Source organism: Papilio xuthus, unplaced genomic scaffold, assembly GCF_000836235.2.
Source record: "Papilio xuthus unplaced genomic scaffold, Pxut_1.1 DF828037.1, whole genome shotgun sequence".
NCBI classification, from domain to species: Eukaryota; Metazoa; Arthropoda; class Insecta; order Lepidoptera; family Papilionidae; genus Papilio; species Papilio xuthus.
The window spans coordinates 1107574-1128918 of NW_013530612.1; the positions used below are offsets into that span (position 1 = coordinate 1107574).

Sequence of the window (21345 nt, forward strand, 5' to 3'; positions counted from 1 at the left end):
AGACTAAGAATATGGTGTTATTGCAAAAGATGCAAAAGTTGGCAATACAAAGAGTGAAAAGAAATTCACATTTTGATAAACTTATTATTTCGAACGTCAAAAGCCGAAAAATATCTAATTTGGCTAATTATAAGTAATAAAAATCAATAATTTTCATTTCCAACTGTTTTCATATTCAACTTTAATCAACCACAAACAAACACATCAAACGTCGAAGTCAAAAGCAAAAAGTCAAAACCCCAGCAAACATAAGCAGCCATTTTGTAGTGTCGTGGTACTATTAAAAGTTGTTCATCAAATTTCGTCTATTTTACATGGGAGTATTACTTTTTGTTATGATCCGATATTTCATTTCAAAGTGATAGTATAATTTAGATTATACGAAAAAAGTATTTAGAATTGTAATAAAATGGAGCAAGACGTGGAAACAATACAACGCAGGATATGTAATACTTGCCTCAGTTTGGATCGTGATATAATTATTTTAAATGAACAATCGGATTTATTCCAAATGTTTCGTCTGTTAACTTACGATTTCGCGGGTGAAGTGAGTATTTTGAAATCTCGCAAACTTTTACAACTTTATAATTTCCTTGTATTGTAAACGTGAATTAATACCGTAAAACGTGTAATTAAAACCTGTAAATTGTTTAATTCCTGTTAATTTTTTAATTGTAATCTATTATAGTATTATGTTATAATTTTTTTCCCATTTGCCTAATTGAATCGGACTAAAGATTTGCGTTTTTGTATGTAAAATAAACTCTAAAACTTCTGGATTATCTAAATATTCATTCGCCTTCAGAAAGCTTATTATCTTATAAGATATGCTATATTTATTATTACGTTTTCTTCAATTTTGTGTAAATGAATGGAAAAGATATATTATTATTTTTTTGTAACTATCTAAAGCATCTCTAAAGACGAATAAGTTTTTCTCATTTCAGTTAGATTTTTTTAAATTATTGTTTTCTTATTTTCAGTTTGACACATTAAATGGCCAGACATTAGAAGTGTGTTGGGAATGTGTCGCCATGTTGAGGAAATTCACCAAATTCAGGACAAAAGTACAAACAGCTCAACAACATTTAAGAGTTATCAGCGATACACAAGAAGTATGTAACTTTTTATAATCTTACTAATATTATAAATATGGATGGATGGATGTTTGTTTGAAGCTATCTCCGGTACCGCTGAAAGGAATTTGGTGAAATTTGGCATACTTATAGAACATAGTCTGAACACATAGGCTATTTTTTTTTTTTAATTCTGGGAGGACGGAGTTGCGGGCGAGAGCTAGTGTATGATAAATATTATTTTAGTAAATACCAATAATTATTTTTGAATCACCAAATGTATATCAAAATTTGTCATAGCTCTGGCTTAGCAATTGTTCATTACTATAAATTCGAATTCCGAGATAAGTCTGTGGCAAAAAGCCCGGTAGCAAAAACAGAAACTTACTCTGTGATTGGCTCCCGCGTTTTCTCGCGCCAAAGAAGGGCGCGAACACTGTCAATTACAAATACTGACAAGATTGAATTGATTATAGAACTATGGCTCTTATAATTAATATATTTGTGCATTTGTTTAATCATTGTTGCTGATGTTATCAACGCAGTCTACATTGCGACTGATTTACTGAACTAAGAAAATCCATAAGGCTAAGCAAAAACTAAGAAAAGATTTACGTAAGCTAAGCCTAAGCTAAAAGAAAGCAAAGTCTAAGTATTGTTAGGAAGAAAATCCGACACTGTGCTGGTGTACTGGCGCAACGCTAGCCTTATTAAAATGTCAACGTTTATGTTCCCTCACTAATCATGCTGACACTTGACTTGGTAACGAAAGCGCGCCATTTGCGGCAAAGGATTCTTACTATTAATGTCTAAAAGTATAGACTATAAATTTCAGCCTTAAATAGCCAATATTGCTATTATTATAAAGTTTATAATTTAATAATAGAGTTAGTTAATAATTTTTCAGAACATGGATCATACATATTTGTCCCAATCTTTATCATCAATGGAAATGATATTAAAATTAGGTTATGACAAAATATATATTGATACAACACCAAAGTTACTAACAGAGTGGTCACCACATTATATAGAAATAAGTACATCGGAGAACATCAAGAATGAACAGTATGATATCGCTCAAGTTGTAAGAGAGAATATTAATTTGGAATTAGATGACAACATATTAACTGGTATGTATTTTTAACAACTATTTTGTTCAATTTGTTCATTATTAAAAGGACGATTATACAGAAATTTTCTGAAATTATTCCTAAAGCAAGACAAAGCCGAGTGGATTGTGTACTTGACTAGTTTGTGATAGATTGTAGATTCGAATCCCGAGACAGATTAAAATTTGTTGATAATTTTCTAATTATTGCATTTAATAATGAGAATAAAAGCTTCTAGAATATACTATCAATATCATCATCAGCTCCCTATACGTCCCCACCGAGGGGCTCGGAGCCTACCCTAAGTTAGGGGTGACTTGGCCATAGACTTCACACATATCTTTGAATTTCTTCTCAGATATGTGCAGGTTGCATCACGATGTTTTCCTTCACCGTAAGAACGTCGGATAAATGTGCATATGTAAATCGGAAATGGAAAAACACATTGGTACATGGCGGGATTCGAACCCAGGACCTGCAGATTACAAGTCAAGTGCTGAAACCACTGAGCCACCGACTATTCAATCAGTAAACTTTATTTCAACGTATATGTTTGTATGTATAAGAATTTGTTACATCCTGTATCGTAAATGACTGAACAGATTTTGACAAGTGAAGTGTCATTCGATTCGTATTATTCCCTAGAATGTCATATATACAGTCGGATTTTTTTAATCGAATACAAAATGGAATGTATTTAATTTTATTGTTTTTATACAGTTCCATCTGTAGTTATTGACGGTCAAACAGTACCGCATATTATGATAAATGCTGAACCATTAGCAACGGAGACAGGATACAAGGAATCAAATAATTTAATCATACCGGAATTAACAGTCAGGTAAGAGTTTAAATCTTACTAATATAAATGTGAATGTTTAGATCGGTGGTTCCCAAACTTATTTTGTCTACTGCCAACTTTGAGAATCAATATTTTTTTAGCGCCCCCATATTAGAGTTTAATGAATCTTTTAATTCATATTAGTTGATGTTCACAAGTTGTTGAGAGTGGAGAGCTCATGCAGTCGTTGTCTAAGAGGCCTCCTAGCTAAATAAAATTACAAACCACCCCCCAGGCCTCTACACTACGCCCCCATTTTCTTTTTGGGTCTCTTACCGCCCTTGAGACCTGCAGCGCCCACATGGGGGCGTTATCGCCCACTTTGGGGAAGTCTGGTTTAGATGGATGTTTGTTTGAAAGTATCTCCCAAACATGTATGCAACTCGGTGAAAGTCTGGAATACATAGGCTGCCAATTTTATTCATATGATAGTTGATCTTTCAGTTCATTAGAAATTCCCAATTTAAATGTGAACATTGAAAAAATACAAAAGGATATAACAGAAGAAAAGCCAGATTTAAAAGCTGGATACACAACAGAATATATGAATGAAGAGGACATGTTAGCTTTTAGGTAAGAACACACTTGATAATCACACTTATCTGGATCAGGTTAACTTTTTTTTGTATGGGGGGAGGGGGATTTTTGTTACATACCCTGCCTTTGGGGGGAAAGACAGGGTTTGTTTAGAAAAACTAAAAAAAAATACGTCACATAGTATGGTTATGTTCCCTAACATCGATAGTAGCGCCTCTCATTAGCCCAAATATCCTTGTTTGGCTATAGTTTTATTTAGGTCCACCTGGTTAGATAAATTCACATTTTTTAAGATAATTTTTCAATTTTTTAGGGAAGAAGCTAAAAAGAAATTCGCATATGCTAGTGCTATACATAAATGTGAACTTTGTATTATTGGTTTTTACACGCAGCAACAAGTTGAAGAGCATTATGAAGGCGCGCATAAAGCTGTAAGTCAACACATGCTACACTGCATCATCTAAATGTTACATTACTTGCCAAACTGTCATTCAAATATGACAGTACTTGCCAGATTGTCATATAAAGTATACAACATTTGCCAGATTGTCGTGTAAAGACTACAAAATTTGCCAACAGCAATCATTCTTCTCAGACAACGATTTTTGTCGATTTTTATGTCATTTTGAGAATACAAAATTTATCAAACAAAAATTGCAATAATTGCTGTCTCTTATTTCTTAATATGTATTCCATTTAGATCACATGATTTGTTGATAAAAGTAGTATGTATTTTTTTAAACTAAGACATTATGATACTATTGGAGGCTATAAGACACACCCAGGGCCACTACTTGCAGTACATGTAGGGCCACTACTTGCGGTACATGCAGGGCCACTACTTGCGCTACATGCAGGGCCAATACTTGCGGTACATGTAGGGCCACTACTTGCGGTAAATGTAGAGCCACTACTTGTTGTACACGTAGGGCCACTACTTGTTGTACACGTAGGGCCACTACTTGCGGCACATGCAGGGCCACTACTTGCGGTACATGCAGGGCCACTACTTGCAGTACATGTAGGGCCACTACTTGCAGTACATGTAGGGCCACTACTTGCGGTACATGTAGGGCCACTACTTGCGCTACATGCAGGGCCACTACTTGCGCTACATGTAGGGCCACTTCTTGCGCTACATGCAGGACCACTACTTGCGGTACATGCAGGGCCACTACTTGCGGTACATGCAGGGCCACTACTTGCAGTACATGTAGGGCCACTACTTGCGGTAAATGTAGAGCCACTACTTGTTGTACACGTAGGGCCACTACTTGCGGCACATGCAGGGCCACTACTTGCTTTACATGTATGGCCACTATTTGTGGTACATGTAGGGCGACTACTTGCTTTACATGTAGGGCCACTATTTGTGGTACATGCAGGGCCACTAGATGTGGCACGTGTGCCTGTGATGTGACAGCAGTTGCGTAACTTAGCACAGCTGAGATAGTTCCCCCGTCGCGTCGCGCAGAGGGAGGGCACCGCGCCGTGCAAGGTTTGCTACTCGTACGTGGAGGAGGGGCGCGTGTCGCAGCACATGCAGGGCCACTACGTGCGGCACGTGTGCCGGCTCTGCGGGCACGCTGAGGCGACTGTGCGCTGCGCACAGCTGCACGTCCAGACTCACCATGAGAAGAAGTTGCCGAGCTCACTTATCAAGATTGGCGATATAAAGCAAGTTGAAAAATTGGTAAGTTAATTTTTTAAGCAGCTAACTGTTTTATTTAGAAAAATAAGTTTTTGATACAGTGTTTTATTTTAGCGTCAGAAAAAGAAAAAAAAAGATACGACGACGACCACATCAGATCCGAAAGGTTTAAGGAAATTGCTCTCTAAAACAACAATTGTTGGTTATCAATGTCTAGAATGTGATATGTTCTTTAAGTGAGTATTTTTAATATTATATTTTTTAATTGGAAATAGATTTTGATTGATAAAGATTAACATTTGCCTTCTTATTACTAAATTTTAAGTGAAACTAAGCACAATACATTAGTGAAAACTGCATTTAAATCGTTTAAGCCGTTTTTGAGATTAGCTCACACAAACATACAGACAAATGTACTGACGATGTTTTTATTCAGAAGTGTAGCTTAAGCTGTTTTGACGAGTAAAAGTGTCATCCGATTTCCAAATTACAAAACTCTTTTGTAACGACCATTTTTGGATTTTTCATAATCCTCTGTAACTCTACTAGTCAAGCTCTTTCATCATTTTGGGGTGGGCAAAAGATGCTAACATTTCATCCCTCAAGTTCTAATGCCCGTCTTAGATTTAACATAGTGTTCTGTATTTTACTAATCAAGCTTTTTCATTTGACGGCCATGTTTAAGTGGTTGTACAAAAATAAGATCCCCCATTTTGTGAGCTTGATTTTTCATGGTGTATTGATTAACTAGCTGTCGCCCGCGACTCCGTTCGCGTGAATATATAAAAAAACTTAATTAGTGTAGCCTATGTGTTCTTTCAGACTATGTTCAATACGTATGCCAAATTTAATCGAGATCCGTTCAGCCGTTCTATCTGTATCTTCAAACATCCATCCATCCACATCACATCCATCTAAACATTCGCATTTATAATATTAGTAAGTTAAACAAAGAGCAGCTCTTCAAGGCATAAATTTAAAAAAAATGAATAAATAGTATCCTATGTCCGTCTCCTGGCTCTAAGCTACCTCCTCACCAATTTTCAGGCATATCGGTAAAGCCGTTCTTGAGTTATAAATAGTGTAACTAACACCACTTTCTTTTATATATATAGATTAGTAATTATAAGGGACGTATTTTATTATTATTATTATTTTGTATGTATTTACTTTATGTATATTCAGGAATTCTCGTGCACGTAAGGCTCACGTCGCCAGATATCACAGGGAGGGCTTGCAATGTGATCATTGTAAGAAGAGATTCGTCAACAGAACTACTTTAGTTACACATCTCAAGTAAGTTGTATACAGGGTGTTTCATGTTCCTTTATTATTATTTTTATAGAATATTTTTTAGTAAATTTTCTTACATATTTTTTGTGCTTAAATATATAGTGAGTGCCTCTATGGTCATATTTTTTTTAATTGCTTTATTACTTTTTTATTTTCACTTAATTGGTCCAATGGTCAATACAATTCCCATTGAATCGGTCCAACGGGAAACATTTTTAATACGTAAAGCTATTTTTTTTTTGTTTAAATGTAAAATTTGACATGTTTTTTTTTTTATGAAAAATAAATCAACAGATTACACGAAGGTCCACCGCCGAGAGAGCAATGTCCGATATGCTCTAAACTGGTACGAACTGTGCAATTGAAATATCATATACAAAGACATCAGAATAAAGGCCGGTACGAATGTACCGATTGCAACAAAGTATTCTCCTATCTCACAACGTACCAGGGACATCTCAAGTATTCCAGAGCGCATGCTTCAGAACAAGTACTTAAGTAAGTATACAGGATGTTAAATGCGTGGTTAAGCCCAGGGCGTTAAGTATACGGGATGATTAGGACGTAGTTAAGCCCAGGGTGTTCCAAAATATATGTATAATAACGTATACAGGTTGGTTAGGGCGAGGGATCCATGGCGGATGCTTCAGAATAAGTGTTCAAGTATACAGGGTGATTAGGACGCAGTTAGGCCCAGGGAGTATGCTTCAGAATAAGTGCTCAAGCACACAGGGTGCTCAGGGCGTGGTTAGGCCCAGGGCGTATGCTTCAGAATAAGTGCTCAAGTACTCAGTACAAGGCGTTAAGTATACAGGGTGATTAGGTCGTGTATTTCAAAATAAATGCTCAAATATGTATACAGGATGATTAGGGCGTGATTTGACCCAGGGCGTATGCTTCACAATAAGTATTGAATTATCCAGGATGCTCAGAGCGTGGTCAGGCTTAGGGTATATGCTTCAGAATAAGTGCTAAAGTGTAAAGGAAGTTTTAGGAGTGGTAGGCCCAGGGCGTATTCTTGAGAATTCGTGTTAAAGTTAGTCGAGGGCGACAGCTAATTTTAATATAATGCTACAAAAAGACAAAAAATCTTATTAACTATGTGTTCAACTAGACTATGTTCTACATCTATGACAAAATTCAATAAAATTCATGAAGTTGTTCTGGAGATACATTCTAACAAACATCTAAACATTCGTATTTTTAATATTAGTAAATTTTTCCCTTCAGGTTTCCTTGTCCGATGTGTAACAAAGGTTATCCGACTAAAGAGGCGATGCAGGATCATTTCAACTATCAACATCTCGGCAAGACATCGCATAAATGTCCACTATGTGATAAGGTAAGATGACTACTGCTCCTATATATCTCTTCTTATTCCTTCCACTGGAGTCAGCATTGGTTTTATAAATCTTAAGGTTTTCGATATAAAATTGTATTGTCTGTATGTAATCAAACTGAAACTTTTATATTTATGATATGTTTGCGTTACTTATACACACTGGCTATTTATTTGAAAACTTGCTTAGTTGAGGAATTGCTATTATATAATGGCAGGCGCATTTGCTTGTAAATTCCTTTTGTTAGGAAATTGTTATTATAAAATGGCAGGCGCAATTGCACGTAAATTCCCTTTGTTGATGAATTGCTATTATTATATAGCAGGCGCAATTGCACGTAAATTCTTTTTGTTGACGAATTGCTATTATTATATGGCAGGCGCATTTGCACGTAAATTCCTTTTGTGAAGAATTGCTATTTAAAAATGGTAGACTCATTGGTTCAAATACCTTTAATTGCGGACTTGCTATTAAAAATTGACAGGCGCTTCTATTTAAATTATTTACTTTTCAGCCTATAGCGTCTCGAGCTAACGTAGAGCGCCATTTAATGCGAGTACACGGAGAAAAGAAGGAGAAACCAAAGAACCACGTCTGTCAACAATGTGGGAAAGCATTTACTGTGAGTATAATACTTTACAGAGCGTCAGTGGCTCAGGGGTCAAGCACTTGAATTGTCTCCATGTCACGGGTTCAAATCCCGTCATGTAGCATATGTACATTTATCGTATGTTGTTACGGTGAAGAAAAACATTGTGTTGCTGCACATATCTGAGAAAGTCAAATGTGTGAAGTCTTGTACTGGAACAGCATTCACTATCACATACTCTCACTTAGGGTACACTCTACCCTCAGTGGGGACTTAGAGGTAAAGATAATAATAATAAATATCTTTATTTTTCCAGGACAAGAAATCACTAAATCAACACGAAGTTATCCACTCCGGAGACAGACCGTTGTCTTGTAACATTTGCTATCAAACTTTCAAACAAAAAGCATCACTTTATACTCACAGGAAGCGAGTTCATAATATAACGCCCGCGAAACGAGTCGTCGAATTCATTGACAATGATAAAACGAAGGTAGATGTAAAAACTAATTGAGGGTAGTACAAGAAAAATATGAAGGTTACAAGGAAATCCATCTTACTATTATAAATGCGAATGTATGGATGTTAGAAGATATCTCCAGAACATCTGCATGGATCTTGAAGTGTCAGATGTAGAACGTAATCTGGAAGAACACATAGACTACTTATTAAGTTTTTTTACTCCAAGCAGACGGAGTCGCGGACTACAGCTACTAAGAGATCAAGATTACTTTTTTTTTTAATAAAACCATAAATGTAAGATATAATATTGATAAAAAGACCTTAATTTTTTTTGCTCTACTTATAGGAGGGTTAAATTTTTCGCATATACAGGATGTCCCAAAAGGTTACGTACATAGGAAGGGAGATGATAGGGGTGGTCACAAGGGTCACCAGAAAAATAAAATAAAAATTCCCCTCTGGGTATTAAAAAAAAATAAAGGGCATTTTTTTAAAACTTAAAAATTTTACACCTTCTGGGGCAATTTTGTAACCGATGACCTACAAATATTGCTATATTTAAAAAAAAAGCTATTATGTTATCGTCAATAACCCTTTATCAATATGAAATAAAAAAACAATACAACTAACAAAGATTTTAAAGAAAATTAAAATTGCCATTTATTTTTTTAATACCCAGAGGGGAATTTTTATTTTATTTTTCCGGTGACCCTTGTGACCACCCCTATCATCACCCTTCCTATGTACGTAACCTTTTGGGACATCCTGTATAGCATAACTGAACGTATATACTTTGCCCTCATATCAGTAGTGCAAAAAAAATTCTTGGTTAAGTTTTGTAGATAAACACGAGACAAATGTTTTTTTTTTTAATATTTAGTTTGTTCAAGTTTAGCGCCATCTATGGAGCAAATTAATTATTAACTTATAAAATATATCTTGTTCTATTTAAAAATGTATAAATAATATGTAATTAAGTAAATAAATATATTTAAAAATTATGGCTTTTTATTTTTAGAGATTTAACTCGAATGGAAAAAAACGTAACTTTAACTTTTACTATCAAGAATCTCTTGCCTTGAATTATATTTAAATTTATCTCATCATCATCAGCTCACTATACGTCCCCATCGAGGGGCTCGGAGCCTACTCTAAGTTAAGGGTGACTAGACCATAATCAACCACGCTGGTCAAGTGCGGGTTGACTTCACACATATCTTTGACTTTCTCAGATATGTGCAGCATCACGATGTTTTCCTTCACCGTAAGAACGTCGGATAAATGTACATATGTAAATCGGAAATCCAAAAACACATATAGCGGGATTCGAACCCAGGACCTGCAGATTGCAAGTCAAGTGTTTAACCACTGAGCCACCGACGATCTAAATTTTTGTAGTTAACTTCATAAGACTGCAGCACACAATCTCTTACCCATTCATCATGGTGGCCTTTTTTGTTTAATTATGTTTGGTTTGAAATAATTTTATTGTGAAAATCATTTAGAAGTGTTGTGTTTTTGTTTTTTTTTTAGTGTATTTTATTTATTTTCAACTTATATTAAAACTATTTTTCTTGAGATTTCACTTTTTCGTGTACTTTTTGATGTCCCTTTAATACTTGACTAGTCTGAAATTAAATGTATTAAAAAACAAGTTTCCTTTAAAAAAAACTCAAAAACTACCCAACGATTATAGTAGTTTTTGAGTTTCAATTAACAATTATGAGTCGCATTCATAAACTTACTTTGAAACCAATGCCACATATTTCACACATATAGTCACGTTTTGTGATACCACCAATATGGCGTCTCATATGACACCGCAATGCACGAACACTGCAATACTGTAAAAAAAACTATTTCTCAAAAAAACTGTACTAAGTTTCAACTCTGTGTTGAAAACTTTCAGACCTTTCTCGGACATCTTGTACATTGTAGTCTGTTCTTTTGAAGATGTATCATCTCATTGTGTCTATCTCTTTCTTCACATGTTAAAAATCCTTTGCCGCAAGTGGGACAGCAATAACTGAAAAGACAATTCGTTTTGTTAACATCTTACTAATGCGAATGTTTAGACGTTTGTCAGAATATCTCCGGAATGGCTGAACGGAACTTGATGAAATTTTTAATATAATAAAATACTATATTGTGATAAAATTCAACAAATAGTTTGTTTTTATATGATTAGCATCATTTCATATACTTACTGTAGGTTACTGAGACTTAATACTCCATTTAAAACATATTTTTATCTCTGATTTGTCAAAGATAATAGTGATATGTTTTATACACTATTGATTTTAGAAACCAACGGTTCATTAAAAAATAAACAATAAAACAAATTTCCACATTTTAATCTCTTATTTAAGTTGAACTCTGATTGGTTTGTTAAACCATTGAAATAGGGACGAGCATAGGCTGGATATTAATCTTACTAATATTAAAAATGCGAATGTTTAGATGTTTGTTAGAAGATATCTCCGGAACAGCTGTACAGATCTTGATGAAATTTGTCATACATATAGAACATAGTCTGCAAGAACACATAGACTACTTATTAAGTTTTTATTTCCGGGACGAAGTTATGGGGTACAGTTAATTTAAAATGTAACTCACCGTAATAATTGTGGATCTATATGTCTTGATGAAATACGTATATGTTTGTTATAACTACAACTTGTTTTAAAGAATTTATCACACGGCTGACAATAGTGCCTGAAACTGAAAGACGGACCTCATTGACCATACGGACCATATTATATACCTATCTGAATATCTGTGCCCACGATACAGGCATTGCCTAGTGTGGGCATCACCACATCATCCAAATTAACCATAAATGCTAACTTAAGTCGAATTTAATTTCTTAGTTATGTGCAATTTTATTATGTTAGTTATTGTTTCTTGGTTTAATCTGTATTACCTATAATAAAAACTTTTCTTTCTTTCTTTCTTTCATTGAGAACACAAATCTGTCTATCTTACTCTATGTGGTGACTATATTAAGATTTTTTTTGTAAATTTTAACAATGTAAGTGTAACTTGTCTTGCTAATATTATAAATGTTAATGTTTTGATGGATGTTAGAAGTTATCTCCATACCTGTTGCATGCATCTCGGTGAAATTTGTCATAGATGTAGAACATACACACTACAATCCCTAAAATGTGTACATATCCCTTGGGATATATAAAAAAACTCTGCAATGATTCAAAACATCTTAATGAAATTTGGTACACTTTTCAACCCTTTCCTTTTTAAATTCACCACACCACCTGAAATCGCTGAAATAGCGAAGTGACCGTTGCCCATAGACATTTGCATATGCGGGCAAAACTAGTACTTAGTTATGTGAAGAAGTGTTTAACCAGTATTATTTTTTAACTTGGAGGAAAACAGTTTGTCTATGGCTTATAATAATGATTGGAATCTGGTATAGTATTTAGTGTACTTACATATTATCTGTAGGAGTTGTTGAATGTACTATAGTATTGTGGGTAGACAGAGAACTGCGGCTAGAGAAGTCTCTATTACACTCTAAACATTTAACTCTACCTCTGTGCTTCTGTCTATGGTATTCATATTTACCTCGGCTTCTAAAATTTTATATGTATTAAATTAAAAAAAAAACATACTAATATTGTCTATATGACTTGGATATAGTGTAGGTTCATAACATTTTTTCTTTTCATAATAATTTGTCAAACCAGTTAAGTACATTTGGAGCCTGTTTTATACAAAGACAATCAAAGGATTATAGATTATATTATGGATGGATGGATGGATGGATGGATGGATGGATGGATGGATGGATGGATGGATGGATGGATGGATGGATGGATGGATGGATGGATGGATGGATGGATGGATGGATGGATGGATGGATGGATGGATGGATGGATGGATGGATGGATGGATGGATGGATGGAAGAAGAAGAAGAAGAAGAAGAAGAAGAAGAAGAAGAAGAAGAAGAAGAATAATAATAATGAAATTGTAGTAGCACGGAATTAAAATGTAAATCTATGAATTATGTCTTATTATTTTATAGTCAGGTAAAAACTTACTCAAACTTTTCCTTACATTCACTGCAACTATATTCTTTGTTTGATATTACTTTCTTTTGACTTCTTACTTTCTTCTTTTTTCTACTCTTAACTATACTCTTTGACTTCTTAACAGATTTATTGTCTTTGACCAAAGTATTTTTGGACAAACCTAAATCAATACCTTTGCCTTCTGTGTTATTTTTTAATTCAGTGTTGCCAGATAATTTTGATTCTATATTTTTGGTAAATTTATTTTCTTCAATAAAATGATCACCAAGTGAAAATGTAAATATGTAACAAGTACCCAAATTGGAACTGCTTTGGAGCATAGGTGGATTATTAACCTTAAAATAATAAAAGGTTTAAAAGCAATTTTTTCTTAGTGACATAAAATCTATTTTATTGAATTTAAATTTAATAAATTCATTTTGGTGTCCTAGTACTAATATATATAGAAATCAGCTGGATATAACTGCTTGAAAATAGCTTTTGGGTTGTTGTGACTTTATTCCTGCTACCATCACCGACCAAATCAAATAGGTACAAGACAGTTTAAAGCCTATCCAGTGAAAGAGATGTCAGTGGTGTTCACCCAAACACGCATGAGCAAGAAAAATTACTAAATACTATATAATGTTTACAATAATTCCATCTAACTATGAAATAATCAATATACTATTTATGCTTACTTAGTGGGTAGCTTTTAACCATATCTCGAGTTTAAAAATTTAAGTTATTTCTAATTAAAATTACATTGAATAATACAGTTTCTTACCTTAAAATGTATATCCAATATCTGTTTCGAGTTCAATGCTCTTTTTCTTAATTTTAATAAATGTTTCAAACTTGCTAAACACTCCCAACATAATTTCGATACTTCAATTTCTGGTAGTATCATTCTCATTATTCCCGCCAATGGTGTCGATATAAAAAACAATTTACGATCGTTACTTAAACATATTAAGCAAAGAGTTTCCATATTTATTTTAAATTTAGTTCATTTAAGCAATTTCACGAAACCGACCTTGACAATTCAAATAAAATATCAATGTCATGTGTCAAGGTCAAATAATGTTGCCAGAAATATAAAAATAAAATAGTTGCCATGCTGATGATTAAATTCCTTTCAACGCAAAATAGAAATCAAAAGATACAATCGACGTATCTACAAAATAGGTATAATTTAATCCGAAATATTATTATTATTATTATAAATGCGAATGTTTAGATGGATGTATGCTTGAAGGTATCTCCATAACGGCTTAATGGATCTCGATGAAATTTAGCATATAAATCGAACAGTCTGGAAGAATACATAGGCTTTAAATCCTGCGCGAAAGTCGGGCGCCACCACTAGTAGATACCACACAACTACTTACCACAAATTGAACACTGCACAAACATTCCCAGCAAATTGAAGATTAGATAAAGGTTCCAGTTTGTACTAAAGGTATTAAAAAAACAACTCAAAGTAAAAAATAACTTTAATGAATCGTAACAAATGCTGTAAAACCTGTGTATGTTACATACTATTGTTAAAATCACCGCATATTTTTACCTTAAATCTACGAAGGCACTTAAGTTATTGCTTTGAACACAATTATTGAAGCATATGGTCAATTGGACCATATCGAAAAGTTATACAAAATATTGGATGATTTTTAAGGCGTTTTTTTTAATAAATGCTGCTAATAAACATACTATTACTTTAGCAAAATTATTCCACTATTTTGAATGAATATAAAGAAAATTACAATTTAAGAATACCCTATATTTAATGTGTTTTGTTATAACCTATAAAGTTATTTGAACATTTTTTTTGTACATTGAAAAATTATTGCAAACTATATAATACATTTAAAATGCGTTTATTAAAAGTGTTTATCATAAATTATACTATTTCAGATATAACTTACATATAATTAATTTATATAAGACCAAAAAATCTATTGGCTTAAGACAAATTTATTGAGAGAATAGTTTTTGTATAAAAATATTTTTTAAAGTTAATAGCGACCCAAATTGTAAGACAGTTCGTCGTAACATAACTAAAATTACTTATTTATTAATCACATTTCAAATGCTTGACATAAATTAGTGACATGGTTAGCACCCATAAATATTTCGCGCGCAACTACCAGAGTGATATTAACGCGAATAACTGCTATACACCGACAAGGATATCTGACCCGGTGGGCATAAGTCAAACTATATTATTACAACTTACTAACGCCATCCTGTCAATGTCAAGATCCTCTTAGTAATGCAACTGTCTTGTCAAGAATCTTGTCGTATATTGTCGTTGATTTACGAGCGATTAAATTTGTGTTTGGACCTGCCCATCAGATCAGATGAGTTTATATGAAAAATACTATTTATACTGAAATATGTAAATATCACTTTAAATTTGTACATAAGATTTAAAAAAATTATATCTAAGCTAATTATAAACACAGTAAAAACTCCTTGGTCAAATTATAACATGGCCAAAAGACTGCTATCCAACTACTGTATAATTTTAAGACGCCAAATCCTTATAAAAAATCATATAAATATAGAAGTAAATGTCTTAATTTTCTATTTATTACCAATAGAAAACAAATACAAAACTTGCTTAACATTTTCATTACTTCATTAAAATACCAGCCATAACATATAAAATAGAATTATCGACTTTGTTAATCTATGACCCTGCCATTGTTTACTCTATGACAATTAATAGGAGTTTTTACAGACCATTACAAATTGTGAAGATCACATTACATGCAAAAATGACCTATATTTAGGTAAAACCAGACTCTTAAGGATTTACTATCGTAAAATATTATCTGTGTTTCTTTCAAAGTGTATGAAAAAGATGACAAATATAGTTTCATGTTTTACAATTTGGACAATTCTTAACTTTCGATTCTAACTGTGCTAATTGTCTTTGTAAATGCATTATTGTCGCATCCTTTTGTTTTAATTGAACTTTTAAATTTGTTATCGAGTCTTCCAACGCACCATAAACTGCTTGAATTTCAGGCTGATATGTAAATACTTGAGGCGGTTCATCTAAACAGAAAAATTCCCTAACAACAGGATGATTTGGTAATTTCAAAAGTATAGCATTCACAAACACTTGTAAACCTCTAACACGTTCCTCTAAGAAAGCCGGTTCAAAATTATCACGAAACCATCTTTTGCCGGGCAAAGGTAACATAACATTTGGTAATTCCGATTTAATTCTTGTATACAAACGTACGAAATCTGTATACCTACGGAAAACTAACCAAGATTGATCCCTTTTATCGTCTTCTACTTTTAATTTGTAAATTGTAAACCTAGCCCTTTCCTCCATAACTTCATAACCTACAATAGGTATTTGTAACGATTCAAATTTTTTAATTTCCTCGCTGTGTAAACTTATATCTATATTACTAATACTATTTTGTACATTTCTATTGAAATCCCTTGAATAATTCTCATTTATATTGACCATAGATTTATAATGATTGCGTTGTATATTTTTTTTTCGCTCTGTTACTTCATTATCTGATGTTGATTCTTTATATCTAGCTTTATAGAAATTATTGAACTGCACTATGGCATTTGTTTGACAATCCTCACTAGATGTAGACGACACTTCATTGTTCATACTGTCTCGCTCTATCATAGGTATTGTTCTGTTATTGTCCAAACTTTGTACAGTAGCCATTATTCCTGGAAAACAGAGAAATATCATCAACCATAAACCATAGACAAACTTAAATACTTACTAATATTATAAATGCTAAAGTAACTCTGTCTGTCTGTATGTCTCGCTTTCACGCAAAAACTACTGAACAGATTTAAATGAAATTTGGTACACAGATAGTCCAGAGTCTAAGAAAGGATATAGGCTAATTTAGGTCGAAAAAGGGTTGTAAAGGTTGAAAAGTTGGGGTTGATATTTGTATGGCTGTATCTTTATTTTAACAGTTAGAAGGAGCACGCTGTCACCCGCGACTCCGTCCGCGCGGAACGAAAGAAAACTTAATTAGTAATCTATGTGTTGTTCCAGACTATGACCAGACCTGACCTTCAAACATCCATACATCTAAACATTCGCATTTATAATATTAGTAAGATTGTCCATCTTGTAACCGATCTTTCGTATCCGATAAGAATGTTTTCATACACACCAAACATAAACAAATAGAAATAATTTACTCCAAAATACAATTTAAATTAAAGTAGCTTTAGACACCGGATATAAATGTTACATGTAAATATTTACACAATACACTTAAATAAATCGATAAAGATATAGATTTTCTTACGTGAATTTGCCAAAACAGAATTCTCATATGAAAACATTAAGACAAAAACAGGTTTCAATATTGAACTGGAATCATTTAATTTCAGAATACTAAAATAACGTTTTAGGTCCTAATTGAAAGAAACGGAATGTCCCCGGTTTATTCACGTCAAGGTCGTGAGGACAAATTTGTAAGCAAATTGAATTTAAATTTGTTAAAGCCTTGACATATTCGATATACTAATTTTACTATATATTAGTAAATGCGAATGTTTGGATGAATGTATGGATGTTTGTAAGACATTTCAATGAGATTAGTCATATATATAGAACATAGTCTGGAAGAACTACTTAGAGGCTACTAATTAAGTTTTTATTTTTAGATTCCGCGCAGACGGAGTCGGTGGCGACAGCTAGTGTTACTAATATTATAAATGTGAATTTTTAGATGCATGGGTGGATGTTTGTTTGATGGTATCTCCGGAACGGCTGAGCGGATCGCGATGAAATTTGGCATACATATAGAACACTAGATGCCGCCCGCGACTCCGTCCGCGCGGAATTAAAAAAAATATTGTTCGCAGCGTAATGTTATACAGCCTAAAGTCTTCCTTCTTCTTCTTATAAATGGACTATCCAACAAAAAAAGAATTTTTCAAATATGAGCAGTAGGTCCTAAGATAAGCGCGTTTAAACAAACTCTTCCGCTTTATAAAATTACTAAGTATGTTTTTATTTGTAAATTTCGCGCAGACGCAGTCGCGGGCGACAGCTATTCTTTTATAAATGTCTTATAATGTAACTGTTTTAGTCCGATGGGTTCAAATATTAATGACAAAAATCGTACTGTGCAAAATCGGGGCGCATCACTAGTCTATATTCTGAACCAAATTTAAACAAGTTCGTTGACTTCTATTTACCGCTGTAACTGTATAAAAGTGCTAATAAAAACTTCTAATTGTTCCATCTCGTAAAATGACGTAGTCACAAAAAAGTACTTACAAAAAATGAAAATTATTCCGCCTTTTTCAACAAAAAATACAACAAAGTAATGTAGGAATCGATATTTTTATTATATTATCGTTTAAATAACGATTAATTCGGTAAATACGACAAGTAAAATCAATGTCAAACATCATCATGAGCTCACTGTACGTCTCCAATGAGGACCTACCCTAAATCAGTGATTAAGCCATAGTCAACCACGCTGGCCAAGTGCGGATTGACTTCACACATATCTTTGAATGCGCAAATATGTGCTGTATCACGATGTTTCCCTTCACCGTAACAACGTCGGATAAATGAACATATATAGACCAAAAAAATGGTACATGACGTGATTTGAACCCAGGACCTGTAGATTACAAGTGCTTAGAGTTACTGACACTAATGTCAATAGATTTTATAAATCATCCTTCTCTCTCATCATCAGCTCACTATATGTCCCCACTGAGGGGCTCGGACTACCCTAAGTTAGGGGTGACTAGGCCATAGTCAACCACACTGACCAAGTGCGGGACTTCACACATATCTTTCAATTTCTTCACAAATATGTGCACATTGTTTTCCTTCATCGTAAAAAACCCATTACTAACAAGATGCTTACATTCAAAATACAAGACTGTACTAATTAACAAGCACTTAAAAGAATCATCATAATGAGTTAAAAGCAAGTATTTCTACGATATTTAATTACATATACAGTTAATATAATATGGAGAAAGTAGTGCGCAAGAGAAAAGTAAAAGATAAATGCTTTTGTTAGTAACATGGCGAATGGAAATCTGTAGTTGCTACCTAAGTCACAGGTTACGAGATTCACTCATGTTGTATAAAATACTAGCTGTAGCACTCGACTCTGTTCACACGCAATTAAAAGACCTTAATAAGTAGCCTATGTGTTCTTCCAGAATATTCTACATCTGTACTTAATTTTATTAAGATCAATTGAGATATTCCGGAGATACCTTCTAACAAACTTATCCATCAAAAATTCGCATTAATAATATTAGAAAGATTTGGGATGGGGTACAAGACCAGACACACCTTCGTCTACCTGCAGTAGGCTCTCTTTCAAACACATATGCTTGCAATTTACTATGTTTAGTTATCATACTAATATTATTAATGCGAATGTTTGGGTGGATGTTTCTTTGAAGGCATCTCCAGAACAGCTGAACAAATCTTGATGTAATTTAGTATACATATAGAAAATTATCTGGAAGAACTTAGTACTTTTTGTAATTCCGCGCTGACAGAGTCGCAAGCGACAGCTAATTGCTTCCACAAAATTGTAATATACACAGCAATGAAATGGTTTCATGTTCATGACATTATAAACAATGAATAATTTCAATGTCAAGTAAAACACGAAATAAAAATAAACTTAAAGAGTGCTAAATTTTTATCATTAGTTACTTAAAACTATCAAATCAAAAACTAACACATCCATAACAAAAAGGGCATAGTTAGATATTACAGATTCTCATTTGGCACAGTCCTGGCCACACATCTCTTGACATCTCTTACTTCTTACTAATATTATAAATGCGAACATTTAGATGGATTGATGGATGTTTGTTTGAAAGTGTCTCCGGAATGACTGAATGGATCTTGCTAAAATTTGACATAGGTGTAGAACACAGTCACACAAAGCTACTAATTAAGTTTATTTTTGATTCCGCACGGACGGAGTCACAGGCGACAGCTGGTACAAACAATAACAAAAGAATTGAGAAATTGAATAATTGTTTACTGAAACATTCATTTCAAAATAAACAACAATATTAGTGATGAAGAAAAAAATTAAACAAACAACAAAGCCTGTGAGTAAGTATGGTGGACAGATATTGTTTATTTTCTTCACAAAAGGCTGAACAAGACTTCCAGATCAATCTAACTTCTACAAGTTTTTTTTATATATCATAAGGTGGCAAATGAGCAAGTGGTCACCTGAAATCGCTGAAATAGCAAAGTGACCATTGCCTATAGACATATGCAATTGCATATGCATTGCCTACCTTTAATCGACAGAGAAGAGGATGTACAGAAAGAAAATATCTTCCCTTTCCATGCATCCTCTCATCCCAAAAGTCCACTTCCACTTCCCATCCTTACCTTATAAGAAAAAGGGTGGGATTGGAAAGAGGGCTAAATTAGGCCTTCGGGACGCACACACATTAGACAAAATGCGAAATTGCTTCCACTTGACGTCTGTCTTCTGTGAAGTGGTATTTCACCGGGTGAGCCAGGCCAAAAACTTTATTCAATCTCTACTTAATACCTTTCATGCAAACCCACAACTGCTAGCTACTTACTATTATTGAATCTGAATATTTCATACAATTTGAGAAGACGCGGAAACAATAACCAATAAGATGCAGCTTTTAAATGTGTTTGTACAAAAATAAATCAGACTGTGATACACAACTATTTGCTTTTTATTATTATTCTGTTATTTACTCATTGGTACCTAACTAGTTAATTGTAAGATTGTCTCATAACATGGAATAAGGCAATAATCTGCAAGTGGAATACCGCGAAGGTCTCTGACTGTACATTTATATAAAAATATATTGCATTTAAATTTAATCGTAAATTTGCCTATCGCAGTAACACTGTTTTCAAAAAGATCTCCAGGTGTTTCAATAGAAACCTACGATTATAAGTCTTTTTTATGTATATTCAACTGACTATATAATTTTATTAACGTATTTTTTATGTTTACTTTTTTAGATTTGAATTTGCGTGTTATAGTCCATTAGTAAGATAAAGTACTTACTTGAATAAATTATATCTCTTGTGTGATATCACTGCGCAGTATATGGTTCAAGTTTGGCACATTTTAATTCATTACTCCACAATAGTTCGTATTCGACAAAAGACATTTCCACAATAGAATGATTGCGATATGACGTCAGCGTTTCAATATCGAATTTATGTAAACTTGTATTTTGTAAATTATCAAATATCCTTGGAGATAACGAATATAGCAATAAGGAATTGAAATATGTTTTATTATAGAAAGACAAACTTTTATTACAACGCCAAGACGACGCTTTGCAAAAACTTATGACACATAATAAATAAAGAAAATGAAAATAGATGATGGAGTTGCC

General features: G+C 33.5%; 3 protein-coding genes across 5 annotated transcripts; 1 reads left to right on the plus strand and 2 right to left on the minus strand.

The window, feature by feature from the left end:
• Positions 1 to 215: 215 nt before the first annotated feature.
• On the plus strand, positions 216 to 8970 carry LOC106114756 (gastrula zinc finger protein xFG20-1). Of its 2 annotated transcripts, none has more exons than XM_013308076.1 (13): positions 216 to 547; positions 984 to 1115; positions 1969 to 2209; positions 2909 to 3029; positions 3474 to 3602; positions 3880 to 3997; positions 5041 to 5259; positions 5332 to 5453; positions 6403 to 6513; positions 6805 to 7008; positions 7741 to 7852; positions 8365 to 8472; positions 8756 to 8970. In XM_013308076.1, exons 1-13 carry the CDS (start codon positions 410 to 412, stop codon positions 8951 to 8953), a joined length of 1953 nt encoding a protein of 650 aa, XP_013163530.1. In that variant the 5' UTR covers positions 216 to 409; the 3' UTR covers positions 8954 to 8970. The 2 variants fall into 2 exon arrangements, with proteins under 2 accessions (XP_013163530.1, XP_013163531.1); XM_013308077.1 differs by having other exon boundaries at positions 217 to 547; positions 1984 to 2209.
• Positions 8971 to 10444: 1474 nt separating this feature from the next.
• Positions 10445 to 14010, minus strand: LOC106114624 (zinc finger protein 58-like). The gene is made up of 7 exons (XM_013307897.1): positions 13724 to 14010; positions 12967 to 13292; positions 12357 to 12497; positions 11518 to 11622; positions 10813 to 10927; positions 10647 to 10745; positions 10445 to 10529 (listed from the first exon to the last, which is right to left on the minus strand). The coding sequence occupies exons 1-7, from the start codon at positions 13925 to 13927 to the stop codon at positions 10467 to 10469; spliced, it is 1053 nt and encodes a 350-aa protein (XP_013163351.1). The 5' UTR covers positions 13928 to 14010; the 3' UTR covers positions 10445 to 10466.
• A 1531-nt stretch (positions 14011 to 15541) lies between these two features.
• Snx16 (sorting nexin 16) lies at positions 15542 to 21309 on the minus strand. 2 transcript variants are annotated; one of them, XM_013308057.1, is made up of 2 exons: positions 21009 to 21309; positions 15542 to 16650 (listed from the first exon to the last, which is right to left on the minus strand). In XM_013308057.1, exon 2 carries the CDS (start codon positions 16643 to 16645, stop codon positions 15821 to 15823), a length of 825 nt encoding a protein of 274 aa, XP_013163511.1. In that variant the 5' UTR covers positions 16646 to 16650; positions 21009 to 21309; the 3' UTR covers positions 15542 to 15820. The 2 variants fall into 2 exon arrangements, with proteins under 2 accessions (XP_013163511.1, XP_013163510.1); XM_013308056.1 differs by lacking the exon at positions 21009 to 21309 and adding an exon at positions 17250 to 17456.
• Between the last annotated feature and the right edge of the window lie 36 nt (positions 21310 to 21345).

Bases quoted from the DNA above. Each gene is read 5' to 3' on its own strand.
- LOC106114624 (XM_013307897.1), bottom strand. From the start codon at position 13,927: ATGGAAACTCTTTGCTTAATATGTTTAAGTAACGATCGTAAATTGTTT. The intron at 13,293-13,723 runs GTAAGAAACTGT...TATTATTTTAAG, and splicing joins TATTGGATATACATTTTAAG to GTTAATAATCCACCTATGCT. The intron at 12,498-12,966 runs GTAAGTTTTTAC...ATAAAATTTTAG, and splicing joins GAATGTAAGGAAAAGTTTGA to AAGCCGAGGTAAATATGAAT.
- Snx16 (XM_013308056.1), bottom strand. From the start codon at position 17,286: ATGTTTTCATATGAGAATTCTGTTTTGGCAAATTCAC. The intron at 16,651-17,249 runs GTAAGAAAATCT...TCTGTTTTCCAG, and splicing joins TTCTGTTTTGGCAAATTCAC to GAATAATGGCTACTGTACAA.
- LOC106114756 (XM_013308076.1), top strand. From the start codon at position 410: ATGGAGCAAGACGTGGAAACAATACAACGCAGGATATGTAATACTTGC. The intron at 548-983 runs GTGAGTATTTTG...TCTTATTTTCAG, and splicing joins CTTACGATTTCGCGGGTGAA to TTTGACACATTAAATGGCCA. The intron at 7,009-7,740 runs GTAAGTATACAG...TTTTCCCTTCAG, and splicing joins GCTTCAGAACAAGTACTTAA to GTTTCCTTGTCCGATGTGTA.